Source organism: Lepus europaeus, chromosome 14 (assembly GCF_033115175.1).
Source record: "Lepus europaeus isolate LE1 chromosome 14, mLepTim1.pri, whole genome shotgun sequence".
NCBI classification, from domain to species: Eukaryota; Metazoa; Chordata; class Mammalia; order Lagomorpha; family Leporidae; genus Lepus; species Lepus europaeus.
Window position 1 is genome coordinate 42,456,706 of NC_084840.1, and position 19,611 is coordinate 42,476,316.

At 37.6% G+C, this 19,611-nt stretch overlaps 1 protein-coding gene across 1 annotated transcript in view; it reads right to left on the reverse strand.

Moving 5' to 3' along the window:
- Window positions 1-19,611, reverse strand: part of CUBN (cubilin) — a 306,947-nt gene that overhangs the window by 61,027 nt on the left and 226,309 nt on the right. Inside the window, exons 49-54 of the mRNA XM_062210514.1 lie at window positions 13,821-13,992; window positions 12,556-12,762; window positions 9,549-9,698; window positions 7,235-7,356; window positions 5,951-6,176; window positions 4,058-4,245 (exon numbers count right to left, since the gene is read on the reverse strand). Coding sequence (XP_062066498.1) covers window positions 4,058-4,245; window positions 5,951-6,176; window positions 7,235-7,356; window positions 9,549-9,698; window positions 12,556-12,762; window positions 13,821-13,992 — 1,065 coding nt within the window. The remainder of the gene's footprint in view (window positions 1-4,057; window positions 4,246-5,950; window positions 6,177-7,234; window positions 7,357-9,548; window positions 9,699-12,555; window positions 12,763-13,820; window positions 13,993-19,611) is intronic.

Below are 19,611 nucleotides of genomic sequence, written 5' to 3' on the forward strand. Positions count from 1 at the left end.
CCAGCTTTTTTTTTTTTTTTTTTTTTTGACAGCCAGAGTGGATAGTGAGAGAGAGAGAGACAGAGAGAAAGGTCTTCCTTTTTGCCATTGGTTCACCCTCCAATGGCCACTGCGGCCAGCGCATCTCGCTGATCCGAAGCCAGGAGCCAGGTGCTTCTCCTGGTCTCCCATGCGGGTGCAGGGCCCAAGGACTTGGGCCATCCTCCACTGCCTTCCCGGGCCATAGCAGAGAGCTGGCTTAGAAGAGGGGCAACCGGGAAAGAATCCGGCGCCCCAACCGGGACTAGAACCCAGTGTGCCGGCGCCACAAGGCGGAGGATTAGCCTGTTAAGCCATGGCGCCGGCCTGATCCAGCTCTTTTTAATGTGCCTGGAAAAGTAGCAGAAGATGGCCCAAATCCTTGGGTCCCTGCACCCACACGGGAGACCTGGATGAAGTTCCTGGCTCCTGGATTTGGTCTGGTCCAATCCTGGCTGTTGTAGCCATTTTGGGAGTGAGCCAGCAAACTGAAGATCTGTCTACCCCACCACCTCTCTCTGACTCTGCCCTTCAAATAAATAAAATTTTGAAAAAAAATGATTATTTATCAAACAGAACAATAAAACATCAAGCCACTAAAAACATTTCAGCTTGGAAATCAGTCCCTAGGAAGAGGTATGAAATAGCAGAAACCCATAACACTAACTTAAATAGTTCTCAGTTCTTTAAAGTCATTTTATTTCAATTGATTTTTAAACACTGGGTATCCACCCATTAATCATCTTACTGAAGACAAATTATATTTTCCATTAATTAGATATGTGAGATGCTTGGCACTGGAGTTACTGAGAACAAAAGCACAGATATTCTGCTAAATGCCTAAAATCAATGAAAATGTTAGGAAACAAATGTATAACAACAATTTTACCCAATAATTCCATTAAGTTTTCTCCTCCTTAATCAACTATCCAGAGAAACAGTATACAGATGTTTTCAATTCACATTTTGTTAAATTATAAACATAATTTACTGAGAGGTAGATATCTGCAGATACTATTTTTATAAACATTTCTTAACAAAATGGGAAAAGTCAGAATTTCAATGATGAATCTCTAGCCTTTAATGAAAAACATCTCTTAATTATTGAAAGCAGGGACTGTTGAAGTTCTCAACTATATGTGAAGATCTGCATATTTTGCTTCCTAGCTCTATCAATTATTGCTTTATGTAGTATATGAGAATTTTTTATTTTCCCTTCACTCCAGAAGGAGATAATTTTCCAGCCATAACATTTATGGCTGACAGTCCTTTTCTTTCTTTCTTTCCTTCTTTTCTTTTCTTTCTTTCTTTCTTTCTTTCTTTCTTTCTTTCTTTCTTAAAAGATTTATTTATTTATTTGAAAGGCAGAGTTAGAAAGAGGCAGGGAGAGAGAGAGAGAGAGAGAGAGAGAGAGAGAGAGGAAGAAGAAGTCTTTCATCTGCTGGTTCACTCTCAAAATTGTCTCAATGGCTGGAGCTGGCTGATCCGAAGCCAGGAGCCAGGCGCTTCCTCCAGGTCTCCCTTGAGAGTGCAGGGGCCCAAGGACTTGGGCCGTCCTCTACTGCTATCCCAGGCTGTAACTGACAGCTGGATTAGAAGTGGAGCAGCCGGGACTTGAACTGGTGCCAAAACGCGTATGCTGGCACTGCAGGTGGCAGCTTTACTTGTTATGCCATAGCACTGGCCCCAATCCTTTTATTTCAATACTTGAAAATACGTATATTGTTACTTCCCTGTGGTCTCATAGTTTCAGATAAAAATCTTATTTTATTCAAATTGGTTTTCCTGTATAGATGAAGTTTCAATCCTTTTTGGCTGCTTGCAAGATTTTCAGTTTAACTTCAGTGTTCAGAAATTTAAATATAACGTGTCTTGGCTTGGACTTTGGGTTTATTCTGTTTGGGGTTTACACAGTTTTTTGAATCTATAGGTATTTGTCTACTGCCAGATTTGGGAAATTTTATAACTATTATTTCTTTGACTAGTCTTTGGTCTGTACTCTCTCTATTTGACAGTCTAGTGATATGTGCTAGATTTTTTGTTACTGTACATAGGTCCCTAAAACTCTGTTCATATTTTTTCAGTCTATTTTTTTCTTTGTTATCTAGATTAGATAAATTTTACTGCTTTTATTCTCTGTTTATTGATTCCATTCTCTATCATCCTCATTCTACTATTGAACTTATCTAGTACATTCTTTATTTCTGTCATTGTATTTTTAAGTTCTATAATTGCTATTCAGCTTTTCATTTTATCTAATATTTCTTTGTTGAAATTTTCTTTTTTTGGTTTGAGATAATTTTTAGTGATTATTAAATTATTTTTATTACAATTACTTCAACATCTTTGTTATATAATTCTAACATCTGATGATCTCATAAAAAGACTTGTCTTTTCTCATTCAAGTTGTGATGTTCTTATTTGTGTGACAAATTCTTTTCAAACACCTTGGATATTTTATGTATTATGTTAGGAGACTGAGTGAGCCTTATTTAAAATCTTTCTTTAATAGGCAGTGAGACTGTTTACATCTAGCATGTGGTCTTACATACTTTTGTGGGTTATGGTTACAATGGCTATTAAATCTTAAGAATCATAATAGTGTGATCGGGACTGCTTGGTTTACATGGTGCTTTTGGGGCTCCCACTAGTTCTTGCTGGTGCTGAGGAGATGGTGTGTACTTCACCTATTGGGCCTCTGTATATTTCTCAGTTGAAGGAAGCAGGTCTAGGAGGAGTCTCTATCCAATGCCACCTGGCTGCTCCACTGTCTGGGTGGAGAAGCAGCACCTGTGGCTAAGGAGGACAAAGACGCTTCCCAGACCAAGCCATCTGTGGCTGCAACATCTTTTCCAGTTCTGTGCATCTGACTCAGAGTCTCTGGGTTGGGGAAGTGAGTCTCAGCCCAGTATGGGCAAACCTGTCTTCCCATATGGACAAAGTATTTACAGTGAGATCCCTTTCTTTTGGAGTTATGCCTGCTTGAATGTCTCTGTGCAGATAATGAGTCTCAGGATCAGGAATTTCTCTGGGCACACAAGAAGTTTGCATACTAGGCTGTAGTTGGGTCGCTTTACTGCATCTGCCCACCCAAACAGCATCTCTTGGCAGAAAGGGGAGTCATAGGCCCAGCAGGACAAAAAGGTGCTTCCTTGAGCCACTTATTTTTGGTAGAGTTTCCATTCTATCTTACTTAACAGTGTTGTTGAACTTGCTTGGTACCGTTAGAGACTCTTGTTCTATCCAGAGGAGCAATGAGTCTATGACATTTTTCAATTCCATTTTTACAACTGGAGAACAAGAAGATTTTGTCTGTATACATGATATTGATTCATTTCATGAGAAGAGAGTGCATTTATTTCATGGAAAAAGCAATTAAGAAAAGTGTATATAAAATGTGCTTATTATATACATATTTTATGTAAGTATTTGGTTTTCATTTAAACACTAAGTATAGATCAATGAGATAACACATAATTAGAGAGATAATTATCTTGTTGACTGCTCCATTGTTATCATTTTTACATAGATCTTTCATGGTTTTTTCAACTTGTGGGCTCTTAAGCCCCAGGGTAAAGCCTGGTATTTGCTACTCCTCCAAGTTTCTGAAATTTTTATGGTATATATTTAATTTTTCCTGTGATGGTGCCTTATATTATAAAGAACATTTGTCCTTTAGGAACCATTAGAAAATAAAACAGAAAGCAAGCAAGCAAGAAAGAAAATGGTCATCTTTCTTTGTTTTCACAGAAGAGAACTATAAATGCTCATGAAAATTAAATAAGGCCAGAGAACAATTTCCTTTATTGAGTTACTATGCCTACAAATCAGCAAATAAAAGGAAAAATCACAGGATAAAATATGCTTTTGGTTCAAATTTAAACTATCCATTGAAGTTTCTCACTTTTTTAATCTAAGAAATTCAAGCAGCAAAATTGTGCTTCCCTTACTTTGAGAAATGACTTTGTGCCATTTATAGCCTAAACATTTATATTCACAAAACCAGTCTGGCTCCAATTAACTAAACAAGCGCACTGACCTTCACAAAGCTGTTCTGACACTGTCCATCAGCACTGGGGATTCGGAAGTTGTTGTCAAAACTGATCTCAAGGTATTTACTTTTATGAGTAATGACTGTCCAGGAACATCTGCTATTTTCAGGAAAATTCTGAGGCCAGTGAGGAGATCTGATTACACCATAACCTGAATGGATTATTCCACCACAACCTAGAAAATCATCATGGAAAAAGTCATCAATTTCCAAGGAAAATAACAATTTTGGAAGTCTAAGACTTTAAGGAGTACGATTTCTAAATGTGAGTTCTCAGTTCATTTCCTTATGTATGACTCATCTCTGGGGCAGATACACAGCAAGAACTCTAAATAAATGTAAGGTACATTGACTCAAGAGGAAACTTGGGCTGCTACTGCTTTGTTACACCTGTGTTGAACTCAACTGAGACTATTAATCTTCTGCATAAACAGGATAGACTTCTATCCTGTCTTTGAACAATATTCTTTACTCTCCTTAAAGCAGTGAAGTATTTGCAGCCTTTTAATGTCCAGTTATGTATTTTATTACTAGTAACACATGTGAATACAACTCTATATTCATTGTTTAACATATGGGACTTTAGAAAGTTGCTTTGAGCAGAGGAAAGTTCTTCCATTAAGCAACCTAGCTCATTTATATTAAAACTGACTGATGGATACAAGTAAATTACAGGGATTTAAAGGAAGAAAAATCTATTTTCATACTTTTAAAATATGTACTTAAGAAATTATTTTTAAAAATTTGAACTAAAAAATGAAGTTAAATTACAGAACATTCCCTGAATCTTTGGTTTTAAGTACTTGGAAACTTTAAAATTACCATCTATCTTCAACAACAGTTAGTGGTTTAACGAAAATGAGTTTGATTCATTAATAATTTTGACTCTGCAATGTGGTGTTTCCAATTGAATGGAATTCTGAATAAAGTGTCTAATATAAATTTATGTTTTATGAGGACATTCACAAGATTTATATTTTATATGAACAAAAGTTACTCTTTTAAAATCAAGTCTGTGATATTTTGGTTCTGGATCCATATACTACAGCCTTTGTTCTAAATCACAGATCTCATCTTCTTACCTTCCTTCTCAAAACTTTAGTTGCTTCCCTTTGCTCAAGGGATAATAATGTATCAACTAAGGCTCTTCACAAGGTGGACTACTTATTTTCCTTCCATTAGCTCTTTCTGGATTTTGCCTCCAAACCCCAAATATTTTGAAATATTTGTGATTTCCACATATCTCTATTATTGAGATTCCCTGTTTGTGCCATGTGCCCTTTTGTCTACGAGGGTACTATGTGAAGTGTTAAGATAAAAATTTCTGGGCTCAGCTGCCTTTAGCCAAACCCTGATAATCAGCTAACAGCTATAAGCCCCATGCAAATTATCAATCCACTTAGGCACAGTTTCTGTGTGCAAAAATACAGAAGATGTATATTGACATTGCTACTTGGGGTGATAAGTATAAATATTTAGAATTGAACCCAACACAGAGTAGGTAGGCAGCAGTTTTACATCCCTTCAACCAACTGCAGGCCAAAACAACTTGAAAAAAATTACATCCGTATTGAACATGTATAGACTATTTTTCCTCATTTCTCACTAAAATCCTCATATAACAAGTGTGTACATGTATTAGGTATGATAAGTAATGTAGTGATTATTTAAAGTATATGAGAGGATATGTGTAGGCTATGTGAAAATACTACATCATTTTATATAAGGAACTTCAGCACCTACATATTTTGGTATCTATAAAAGTTCTAGAACCAACCTCCTTCAGATTCAGAAAGATGATGGGCCTTTAAGTCAGTTTATAAATTTAGAATATTCAAAAAAATTTTAAAAGACAGTAAATATAGAAAAGGTTTGCTTTACCTAATGTATGTGTGCTCCATGTAGCATAAAATCCACCATTTTGCACTGACTGGTCTGAATTAAAAATCACCACCAACTGATTGGAACCAGACTGTATTGTCCCTGGGTTTAAATTTCCACAATATTGTCCTATTATGGGTGATCCAGGGGAGCCACCATTCCTGACGGTGACGGAATCCCAAGCACAAGTTGCATGGCTTTCAATTTCAAAGTCACTAAATGTCAGCTGTAGAAGGAAAAAGAAATAATTAGGCTTTCTGAGTTCTAAGTGACCTTACCAACCTTGAGGCAGATAGAAGACTCTTACATATCTTTTTACTTTAATTCATATAATTTTATATTCCTAATTCTTACTTAATTCTCTTCTCCCCTCCACCTTGAGCAATTCTGAACATTTTTGAGAGGGAATGTTTCTCCAGGAAGTGGAGTCATTAGGGGAATGCTTCAAGCCTCCTGGGCTAGGACAGCAACTCAGATCAAGGACATGAGTATGCCTCTCTTGGATGCAGGATGATCTCCTATGCATGGTCTCTTTTAACTTGAAAAAATAGATTTCATTAACTGTAGACTTACAGATCCCAGTGATGTTCCCTAGGGCATTGTCTGCATAGCCTAGTCAAATTCCTGATATCCCTTCTCTTTGAGAACGGAATACATGTAGTCAGAAGCTTCTCCTCAGACTAAGTAGGTGGAACCACCTAGACCCAATATGGCTGCCTGAGAAAGCAGCAGAAGATTTCAAACATCATTTGAATGTAACTTCTGTGCTAAATGACATGTCCAACAGCACCATGACAGTTTGACAGTCATCATGAAAACAGCTGAAAGAGTCTATAAAAGGAGTAAAAAGAGAATTGCATGCCAATTCTGAGAAATCCTGACCTATTTCTAGGAAAAACGTGAATATTTCTCCCACTCATTAGCATGTTCCACCCCCCTAATTCTTTCTGCCCCTATATCTAAAACAACAACCTGCAGAAAGTTGTGAAGTTAGTTTGAGAGCTAGACTTCCACTTCTCCTTTCTGAGGCCATGGAATAAAGCTTATGTTCTTTTTGGTACTGTTACTGGCCTCACAACACAGAAAGAACAGAAGACCTTGTATTGGGTAGAGAGGGAGGCAGCATCACGCTGGTAACAATGTCTGTACTCTAATGAGAGAATTTTAGAGAGAAATGGTGATCACACTGCAGAATGGAAGCTCACTTTAATTACTTGATTACTAAAAGATTTCCATTTCCACGATACCATCTCAGAAGGATTGCATTCAGTCATTAGAACTCACATTGATGGTGTGCCCTTGAGGAGCCTCCAATAACCAGGAACAGTGGGAGGAGCTGTCATAATCATTTGGATAGTTGGGGCTTGTGATCACTCCACTCTCACCTGTCTGTATTCCACCACAATCTGAAATTATATTTAAATCCCTCTAATTAAAATAGAAGCAAAAAACCCTGGGCAAAGCCAAAGTAGTACTCAGAGCCATCATGCTTTATGATAAAAGTACAATAAATAAAATTATACAAAAGCAAAATAAAGTTGGATAGAAGAATAGAAATAAACAGAATCTCTTAAAGTATTAAATAAACCAAACCACATAGTGGTTTTTTTTTTTTTCCATTGAGTTTGGCTATGAGTTGAAACATAACTAGGTTACAATTTTATCCAACATTCCTTATTGTTAAAGCCAAATGGTCGGCTGAAGGGAGGAATGTGATGGATTTTTATCTACTCTTTCAATAAAGGCTCAAGTTCTGTTATGAAGAAAAAGGAAAATAATCTGTACCGTGAGTGGAGAACAATTACGTAGGTTGTATGACTGACAGTGCACTAGGGACAAAGTAAATAACATTGCCATTCTTGAAAAAACGAGGCCAGTGAATATGTATTAGCTTGAAGAATATGATCAGCACTGTGATTAAGTACTTGGTCATTTGATAGTAAGCACATACTAATTACACCTTAGCACAGGAAGCTAAGATGTAGCTAAAGTACAATATGCACTGTTTCCTGAAAGCTGACTCTTCTTTATATCTAATAAAGAAAACATCAACTGGAAAGATTATTGAAAGAGTGGACAAAAATCCATCACATTCCTCCCTTCAGCCGACCATTTGGCTTTAACAATAGGAATGTTGGATAAAATTGTAACCTAGTTATGTTTCAACTCATAGCCAAACTCAATGGAAAAAAAAAAAAAGCTACTCTCCAAAACCCATAAAATTACCCATTTGGAGGGTAATCTCCAAATGAAAGTGCAGCAGACTGAGAGGGTAAAGAACCAAGACTTGGGCCCCAGGGTTGGGGTTTGAGGTTTTGGTGACCAGGCAGGAAGAGAAGATATGGCTTTGGCTCACCACAAAAGGAAAGGCTGGAATAGAGATTTTCTAATAAAGTTGGGAATCTAAGAGGACTGTCATGTTAGTGAAAGTGGACTAGAAAAAGTCACATAACCAAGGGAAGCAGCAAGGAACAGCATTGCCCATCTTCAGCCAAATTTTCAGGCACAAACTGAGTGTCACAGATGCAAATCTAACAAAGTATTTTGCAAATGACATGTAATAATATAAGCAAAACATACATCCCAAGTAGGGTTTATCCTGGAAATGCGAGAATGATTTCCCAAGAAAAAAATTTCAATATAATCTGTGTATTAACCTACAAAAGGGAGGAAAAAGGATCATCTCAATCAATGCAGAAAAACATGATGAAATCTTAACACCTATACACATGAAAAAAAATTTTTTTTTACCCTAAGAACTGAAGAGACTTTAATCTGATAAAGGGCATTTATTTAAAACATAAGAGCAACCAAATATTCAACAATGAGATGACGTAGGTAGGGGCCGGAGCTGTGGTGTAGCGGGTAAAGCTGCTGCCTGCAGCGCCGGCATCTCATATGGGCGCCGGTTTGGGATCAGGCTGCTCTACTTCTGATCCACTCTCTGCTATGGCCTGGGAAAGCAGTAAAAGATAGCCCAAGTCCTGGGGCCCCTGCACCCACGTGGGAGATCTGGAGGAAGCTCCTGGCTCCTGGCTCCTGGCTCCTGGCTTCAGATCAGCGCAGCTCTGGCCATTGAGGCTATCTAGCAACCAGCGGATGGAAGACCTCTCTCTCTCTTTCTCTGCCTCTCCTTCTCTCCCTGTGTAACTGTGACTTTCAAGTAAAATAAATAAATCTTTTTAAAATGGCATATATATTCATTTAGGGAAGGAAACAAGATGCTACCATCTTTTTGTACCTTCTCATGATGTGACCCCATGTCGTGAAATAAGAAAAAGAAATGAAGTATTGGGATTGAAAGAAGAAAGAACTATCATTTGTGGAGGGCAGGATTTTTTTAACACAGGAAAAAAAACACAAAAAATACAGAATATTAAAAGTAATAGATTACAAAATTGTACAAAAATTATAAAATTCCTAGATGTCATCAACAACCAATTAAAAATGTAATTTATAAAATTTCATTGACAGCAGCAATAAACTGAATACCCACCTAGAAATAAGTCTAACAAAATATAAATGAAATATTTATGAAAAAAATGATTATTACCTATTATTTTATTGCCACACTTGAGATCTTAACTATAAATCTTACCTGTAAAGAAATACTCTGCATGAAATCCAGTAAATTCTACATGTTCATTGGTGACAAAGTGTACCCAGACCTGAGGATATGGTATGACCAATGGGATCCTAGGCTGTGAAGGGCCACAGAGTCTCCATATAAGACGACCATCAGCATCATCTGCACAAAATAATACACGAAGTGCCAATGTTTATATAGTTTTTGAGAAACATATTTAGTGAATTGTTTCTACTGAAACAAATTTTTTTGAAAGTTCAAGGTATTCATTGACATAGATATACATTCTGATAATGTACAAGGCAGATATTGCACAAAGTTCTTTTCCACCTTTGTCAATGCCAAAGAATGTGTCCCTGTGAGAGGGTAAAATAAAACAAAAACAAAAAGTCATTTTTGTACGGACCTTTTGCAACTGTAGTGCCATTCTGTTCCAGTTTGTTTTCAAAATTATTTCAGTATGTCTAAACATAGATACATACATTTTTTAAAAAAAATTTGGACATTTCTTAGGGAATAAAAAATACAATAGTGGGGCCGGCGCTGTGGTGTAGCAGGTAAAGCCACTTCCTATAAGGCCAGTCTGTAAGTCCCGGCTGTTCCACTTCCCATCCAGCTTTCTGTTATGGCCTGGGAAAACAGTGGAAGATGGCCCAAGTCCTTGGGCCCATGCACCTGCGTGGGAGACTTGGAAGAAGCCCTGGCTCTTGGCTTCAGATTGGTGCAGCTCTGGCCATTGCAGCCAACTGGGGGATGAACCAGTGGATGGAAGACCTCTCTCTTTCTCTCTGCCTCTCCTTCTCTCTCTGTGTAACTCTGATTTTCAAATAAATAAATAAAATCTTAAAAAAATACAATAGTAACAGTAATAAAATACATTCTCGGGGCCGACACTGTGGTAGAGTGGGTTAAGTACTGGCATCCCATAATCCCATATGGGCACCGGTTCAAGTCCCGGCTACTCCACTTCATATCCAACTGTGTGCTAATGTACTTGGGAAGGCAGAAGAAGATGGCCTAAGTCCATGGACCCTTGCACCCATGTGTGAGACCTGGGAGAAGCTCCAGGCTCCACCTTCAGCCTGGCCCAGCACTGGCCATTGTGGCCATTTGGGGAGTGAACCAGTACATAGAAGATTCTCTCTCTCTCTCTCTCTCTCTCTCTCTCTCTCTCTGTGTATGTGTGTGTCTCCCTCTCACTCTGTTGCATAGAATATTCTCTCTCTCTCTCTCTCTCTCTCTCTCTGTGTGTGTGTGTCTCCCTCTCACTCTGTAACTGACTTTCAAATAAATAAATCTTTATATATATATATATATATATATTCCCAAGATAAAAGTGATAATTGCCTAGTATTTTAGATTTCTTCATTGTATTTAGTCACCTAAAGTGAACAGAATATTCAGCACTCAGGCCAAGAACTGTCAGATTTGAGCTGACCTTTCTTATGAAGATTATTTTTCACAGAAACATGATTAACATGTATAGAGTACCTAGAGAGTTCGCACTTCTCTTTTCTCTATTTCTTCTGTCAGATCAACATCACTGACATTATAAATCACTAAAATATAGCTTTTAACTGTCTCTAAATCTGAGAGAATAAAGAGAAAATGCACTTAACTGACTGAAATGTGATACGGAACTGTATGCTTGATTCTATGAGCCAATGGTTCTAACCAAGTGGAAACAGGGAGGACTTACTAGAATTTCATGGAGAGCATTCACAAACTACAACTGCCACTTTCCTCATAAACCTTTTGTAGTTTAATCAACCTCAGAGAGCCAGAATAATTATCCTGCTGGGGCCTTTGGTCTATGACCAAACACTGTCAAATTCTCCTTCTTGGAGATAACTATATTCTCAGAGATAACTGCCATCGATTTTCATAATTGCCTAAGTACATCTCTACCTATTAACTAATGACTTTTGATTCCAATTTTATTTTCTTTAAATTTAGTTTAGAATGTTAAGTCAGGAAACCTTCAGTAGTATGGATTTTCTAAAATAGTATATTTCCCTTCTATCTGCTTGCAAGTGTCATGTTCACAATGGAATAATCTAAAGGCTAACTCATGCCCTGACCATGGAAAATAAATTAAATTAATTAATTTTCCATAAGTACAACAGTTTTTAAAAATTTTAAGAGAATTCTGGTTTGCAAAGTAAACATGTCAATCATTTTCTGTGAAGAAAACAAAGACAAGTTTGACTGCCTCAGGGACACTTTCTTGAAGAGCTTCCATGTGCTTCTCCATCTGGCACACTGCAAGGCGTCCTTTAACTCCTAATGCCTAAGTGAAGCCTCACAGCCTCTCTGTGAGTCCTGGAAGTTCAGGGAACTACGACACATTCTGAACACACCAAGTTCCAGTTTCCTTGAAAAGCAGTAGTAGGCGATCATTGAAGGGACCACCTGAAATCACTAGAAGAGCAGCGAGAAGCCAAAATCTCTTTAGGGAAAGTCTCACATACTAGGAAACCGACCGAGACCCAGGGACTGGCTGTGAACACTGATTTACCTCCTTCATGGCTCACAGGGCACATGCTCACCAGCTGGGCACACACAGAGTTTGTTTTTTTGTTTTACTTTTAAAAATTTTATTTAAGTTTTAGAAATTTCCCGTGCCTCATATATACAGACTTAGGAACATAGTGATACTTTCCACCCTATCCTCCCTCCTGTCCATACTCCTACCCTTCTTCCTTCTCCCTCTCCTATTCCCACTCTTAATTTTTACAGAGATCTATTTTCAGTTTCCTTTATACTCATAAGATTAACCCTACACTAAGTAAAGAGCTCAACAAATAGTTTGAAGAAGAAAACACTGTTCCTCATCAGCAGAGACAAGGGCTGTAAACAATCATTGAATCTGGAATTATGATATTCCTTGAACACAGTTCTTTTGGCCCTCATTGACCTATATGGCCATTTTTAACTCCCTTCATTGTTGGTGGTCTCCAGGCACAAGAATAATAGATATGTAGATAAATGGAAGAGCATGTTACTTGATTGAACTTACCCACTCGAAACTCAAGGACATCAAATTGACAGTCTTGATGACTTTCTAGGGAAAAATGCTTAAAGTGAAGGTAAATGGATGAATTCCCCTGATTTGGATTGCTGATAGTCCATTCACAGTTGAGGTTTCTTGAGTAATTGGCGACTCCATTAAAGCCAGGAGAAGTAAAGTTTCCTGCAGGAGCATTTGTAAGAGACCCACCACACACTACAAAAACAAAAGACAACAGAGAAAGTAGTAGTAAGATTGATGCAGTCACTAACGACACAAATAATCAAGCAACAATAAAGTGACTAAAATCACAACAGCAACATCACTGGGTGGATTTTTTTTCTATATGCAGTCAGGTTATGAGTAAGGGATATATGAACTACGGAAGACATTTCTGTGGGTCATTATAAAGGAGTGATGTACAAAACAAATAGTTGGTTACTTCTCTATCAGGATGGATTAGGTGCCTACCTGCAGATTAGGCTCTGTATCACACATCTAAATTTGAGCTTAATTTTCATTACTACTTAATTTAGAGGAATACCCAAATATACCTAATGGTAGATCTCAATGGATTCTGATAAGCAATTCTCCACTTAATTAAAAAGTTTAATTGGATCAAACAGATAATATAACACTAAAGTGCCAATGAATTTGCCCCTTTAAATGAGGGGGTTAATGCTGCTTCTATCAATGAAATACACTGTTTGCTTTAAGACATTAACTTCCCCTCCTCCTAAATTTAAAAAGCCCAGGTAACAGCACCAATTCAGAAAGTAGGAGGGTCATTATACTAAGAGGTGACAACTTGATGAATTTGAACATACTGTATATCAAATGCAACCCCCTCCCACGTTGATTTTCACTGGAAATATGTATACAGACAGCAGTCAAAGTGTTCTGTCCCAATAAAATGAATTACTCTCTAGGAGTAAGTTACCCTGAAAGAGGTAGTCTCTTTCTGTACGGATACCAAGTAAAGATTCCAGAACTAGCAACCAACACTAATGGCAGCATTACATGGCTTGCTCAAGAAGCTTGTCTGGCAACACTTAAAATCAAAGTTTTAAATTCATCACAGCAGTTTTATGTCTGAATTCAGACAGCTTTCTTCTGTCTGGAGTGGGTTTTCTCTTTGGCCTTTTGTTGAGAAACCCAGCTGTACCTTTGTTCACTAAACAGACAAGAGAAAGTTCATCTGTGGTTGGCAGCAACTGTGGGGGTCAGCAGTGCGTTTGATTAAAATGAGGTGCATTTAAAGCACCCCTCATTACCTGCATCTTCACTGGATGTGTAGGAGGCCAGGAACCCTCCAAAGGGCCTAGATCCATCTGTGAAAAAGACGACTTTCATTGTGTTTGCCGAAGACTGGATCATGTTGCTTGCGTTCACGTTACTGCACAGCCTCTCCAGCTGGGGTGAGTTATTCCTCAGGCCATTGAATACCTGTGGGAAACATGTTTTAGCCTTTAGCTATGCAGTCCACCTGACTGAATATTTCCTAGGAGGTGACAGTCACAGCCCAGACCCCTTTCTTACAGGGGAACCCTGCACTACGATTAATTACTTAACAATACAGGCCCCTTCAGAGAAGGTGTTGTGGCAACAATAGCTTATGCTGCTGTTTGGGCCACCCAACTCCCATATCAGAATACTGGGTTGAGTTCCAGCTGCTGTGCTTCAAGTCAGCTTCCTGCTAATGCAATCTGGGAAGCAGCAAATGGTGTCTCAAGAGCTTGGGCCTCTGGATCTCACGTGAGAAAATCGGATACAGTTCTAGGCTGCTGCTTTTAGCCTACCCTGACCCTAGATGTTGAGGGCATCTGGGGATCTTACATCTTAGCAGATGTAAGGTCTGTCCTCTCTCTCTCTCTCTCTCTCTCTCTCTCTCTCTCTCTCTCTCTCTCTCTCTCCCTTTCAAGTAGATGAAACTAAATAAGCAAACACTAAGAAAAGAAAATACAAGGACAGGCTCCTATCCCTGTGCCACAAGCGACAATGTTACCCTGAACACAGGTCACTTTACTAAATGAAAGTTTTGTAATAATGTCCTCCTGCCAAGTGGTGACAAATGAAAGACTGCCGTGCACTGTGTAACTGAGACCCGTGCTCCACAGGTAAAGCATATGCACTGTCACGCTCACATCACAGTTTACAGAGTTCACTGATGGGCAATTTTCCTTAACAACGTTTCAAGACATTTGCTGTTTGGAAGGAAGGCTTAAATATTAGTCTCTGGTGGTTTTAAAAAAAAACAATAACTCTAATATTTAAAAATAACTTGAAATGTAATTTTAGAAATCTATTTCAATATAAATAGAAGAAATAATTCTTTTATAATTACTTGTGAATTCAAGTCTTAAATTTTCTTACTTATTTGGATTTTGAAAAATGTATATTGACTCTAAAATATTAAACGAACTCGTTAGTCACATAGTTATTATAATTGCAAAGTATTATTACAGTACTGTAAAAAAACGCAAATGAATGTTCTAGCATTCTTAGTTTTCACAAAACAAAAAATATCCAGGAGAAATAAATGAATAATAACTCATTGGTTTAGTGATTGATATTCCTGTCTGTAAAAAGGCTTTGAATGGCTCACAATCAGAAATAATTTCGCAGACTCCTGCACTAAGAGCTATGCAGAAGGAGAATTTCTCTATAACAAAGATGAAAGCCTTTTATTTAGTATAATTAACCATTACAGTCAGTTCTTTGGAGGCTTCTGGTTTAAAGCGTCTTCTGGCTCACAGGACCAGACAGAAGATTTCCTCTCATTTACTGAACAAAGTGGCAGGCTCTACCAATCACCCACTCAGATTATCTTATCCAGTCTGCACAATGCTCTCTCAGGCATATAATAGTATCCCCGTTTTCCAGATTAAACACTAGAATTCAGAAAGATTATGCAATTTGCTTAAGTGCAAAGAACAAGCCATTAACAGCAATAGGATTCAAACCATCCCTCTGATTACAAACCATGGGGCAATGCATGAAGAAACAAAAGATAAGAATATTTCAGAAACACTGGAAATAGGACTGAACAACATGTTGCCAGAATCTAAAGGCATTATAGTCAATTACAAGACTAATGGGACCTGTCAGAAAGTGACTGATGGCCTGTATCCCTGCCTGCATATCTGTCCCTGACCTAGAATCATGACTGAAAACTCTGCAGTCATCCACTTATCACATTCTTTTAGAAGCCACAAGAGTGTTATTTCCATTCTTGTCTCAAATGCCTTTTATACGCAGGAACTACAGCTCCCAGAAAATAACTGGGTAGTAAGTGGGCACACCATTCAGGACAGGCTCTGATTTTATACTGTAAGTGTGAACAAAATCAGACACAGGTCTCACTGCAGAGCACAGTATCTTTTCCTTTTCTCATGTGCAGAGAGTCAGACAGGCAGCAGCATTGAGGAATTTTATGCTCAGTCCAGCTGGACAAGGTATTGTACCAGCATCAGTGCACTTCAGGCTGCCCCACTCCATCTGCAGGTCTTAGCAAGCCATTCTTTCTTTCTTTCCTAATTTTTTCTTTCTGGCAAGCTCTCAAGTAAGTGGAAGGTGGGAAAAGGACAATACACATACCCTTGTCTGGAGGAGTGTGAAAACTAAACAAACAAACACCAAACACAAAAATATATTTCAGAGAAAAAGAATATAGACATCATATTAAAGATTGAGAAAAGAAATTATTTCAGAAAGCAATTCTTTGTTGGAGTTTTAACCTCCCTGAGAGAAAAGACCCATGGGTATGACATCTGTAGGTTTGCCTACTTTAAGAGTCAATCTCCCCCATGAAGCCCACCAGCTGACAGCCCCAGTCATGCACACATAGCTTCCAATCAGCCTTTCAGTATTTCCATCTTAAATAGGAATGAGCAGCCACGGATCAAAAACATTTGGGAAACTTCTGATGTAAAAGGCAGACACCAATTTAAATAATAAGATAGGAACTTGAAGGAAACTGTCCCCAAAAGCAGCAGCATACAACTTACAAATTATGATTAACATATTCTTATGTATATAAATATGCTGAGTGTACAATGTTTGAGGATATATGTGAATATATATTATATGTGTATATATATTTATCATATCTAGTCAAAGAATGAAAGTAAAATAAGGATAATTCCAGGTATACAAGTTCTCAAAAAACTTATCGACGATAGCCATTCACCTAGGGAGCTACAAGGGCAAATATTTCACCAACAAGAGGGAATTAACAAAGAAAGGAAATGCATGGTAGCACAGATCCATCCCAGGAGAAGAATGAAGAACTTGCAGATTTGATGGTGAAGAGAAATCCTGAAATGACAGCTCATACCAGGCTTGCAGCTGTTGTAAAAAGGCCCAAGGAAGAATACTGCTCAAGAAAATAAATGGAACTGATAGGTATATTTCATTAATGTGAAAAGGACATGATCTATTAGAAAAACAAAGCAAATGTTGTTATAGTGCATTACTTGGCTTAGCTGTGAATGGTTTTTACATAATCATAGTAATGTAAACACTTGAATGACAATTTAAACAAAAACTATGTGTTGGGGGCAGTATGTAAATTGTGAACACTCAAGTGCACCTTTGGTGATGGAGAGTTAATTCCTCTTCTCTCAAGGCAGGATGTGGACAGAGTAGTGGAATAGGAACATTCTAAATGAAACAATGACATACATACTAGGGGTTACTAAAAGAGAGATGGCTTGGACATCTATGATTAAGCAATAGGGAGATGACATTTGAGACTTGGTTTGGAATTTGTGGTTATTATTATAAATAAAATTTGACTTTATATTATATTTCCTCTAGGACACACAAATATTCTGTGGGTAAAATTCCTAATAATCATTACATTCTACATTCAATATTATTTAAACCATGAAAGGGAAGAAAACTACTATCAGTATTATCAAAATACACATCAAAATTTTTGTAATAGTTGTATAGAGTTCCAAAATTATATGTTTTTATTTTCTGAATTCTCCAAATATTGCTCAATAAGTATACCTTGTTTTTATAATCAGAAAAAATGATTAAAATTTGTATTCAAGAGGAATTTATATTTAATGATTATAACTACATAAAATTAAGCAAGGAAATATAAGAAAACACATCAAACTAAGGTATGGTGGAATGAATAATTTTTTCTACTTCATCTTTATTTATTTGTCATCTATCTATACAATCAATAATAAGAAAAAACATTCTTTTAAAATAAACAAACAATCCAAAATGCTCTGGCTCTCAAATAAAACACTGGTTTCCCTATTTCTAAAATATGATAATAGACAATATTTCAGTCCTTTTGAATTGGGAAAAAAAATTTGAAGGTTGAATGGAAACATTTTAGGGTAACACAAAGTATTAATAATATACCACTTATTTCACAGTTTTGAAATTCCTTACCCAACAGGAGACAATTAAACTGAAAAAAAGTGGCTGATGTTTTAAAAAGACAGTAATAGTACTCTTTGTCCTGACTGTTGATGTACAACTTAATACTTTATCCCTTTTAGTATTTTTTTTTGTTCTACTTACTACTATTAGTTGAACTCTGTAATTAACACACAATTATTCCTAGGTGTTTAAATTTAACTGAAAAGTGATCCCTGTTAAATCTAAGAGTGGGAATAAGAGAGGGAGGAGATGTACAATTTGGGACATGCTCAATCGGACTTGCCCCAAATGGAGGAGTTAGAAACGTGCCAGCGGATTCCAATACAATCCCATCAAGGTGGCATGTACCAATGCCATCTCACTAGTCCAAGTCATCAATTTCTGTTCACAATTGATCATACTGATAGGTCTAAGAGTCAAAGGGATCACATAAACAAGACTAGTGTCTGCTAATACTAACTGATAGAATTCAAAAGGGAGAGAACGATCCAATATGGGAAGTGGGATACACAGCAGACTCATAGAATGGCAGATGTCCTAAACAGTACTCTGGCCTCAGAATCAGCCCTTAAGGCATTTGGATCTGGCTGAAGAGCCCATGAGAGTATTTTAGACATGGAAAGCCAAGACAGTCTGGCGGAAAAAAAAAGAGGACCTAAATGAAAGATCTCCACGAGTGAGATCCCAGTGGAAAGAACGGGCCATCCAAGAAGGAGGTACCTTTCTCTGAAGGGAGGAGAGAACTTCCATTTTGACTATGACCTTGTCTGAATAAGATTGAAGTCAGTGAACTCAAAAGGCTTCCATAGCCTTGGCAACTCATGACTAGAGCCTAGGGAGATTACTGATGCCATAAACAAGAGGGTCAATTTGTTAAGTCAACAACAGGAGTCACTGTGCACTTACTCCTCATGTAGGATCTCTGTCCTTAATGTGTTGTTCAATGTGAATTAATGTTCAATTAACACTCAAACAGTATTTTACACTTTATGTTCTGTGTGGGTGCAAACTGTTGAAATCTTTACTTAATATTTACTAAATTGATCTTCTGTATATAAAGATAATTGAAAATGAACCTTGATGTGAATAGAATGGGAGAGGGAGCGGGAGTTGGGAGGGTTGTGGGTGGGAGGGAAGTTATGGGGTGGGGGGAGCCATTGTAATCCATAAACTGTACTTTGGAAATTTATATTTACTAAATAAAAGTTTAAAAAAAAGAAAGCAAACTAGGAAACCAAAAAAAATTCAGAAAAAATATTGCATTCATAAGAAAAAGACAGTAATAGTACTCCTGATAATATTGATTTACTCAGCAATTACTATCTCTATGTACAGGCACTGGGATTCAGCAGTGAATGAAACGAAGTGCTTGCCGTCATGGAGACTATGTTCTACTTTGGGCTCAGGGAACAAACAACTATGAGGAGTGTCTACTAGTGTGATGGGTTTGAAGACAATAATGCAGGGCAGGGACAGCCAGGCTGGGAAATATTTAATACAGGGTAGTTAGACACATCCTCAGGTTGTGAACCTGGCGGCCTTCTGAGAAGCATTTCAGATGGAAGCAAATGTGAAGCCGTGATCTGGGCCAAGTGGCTGAAGCCTAGTGTGCAGCTAGAAGAGGAGTTTGAGATAAGACGGGCAGAAAGAGAGCGGAGG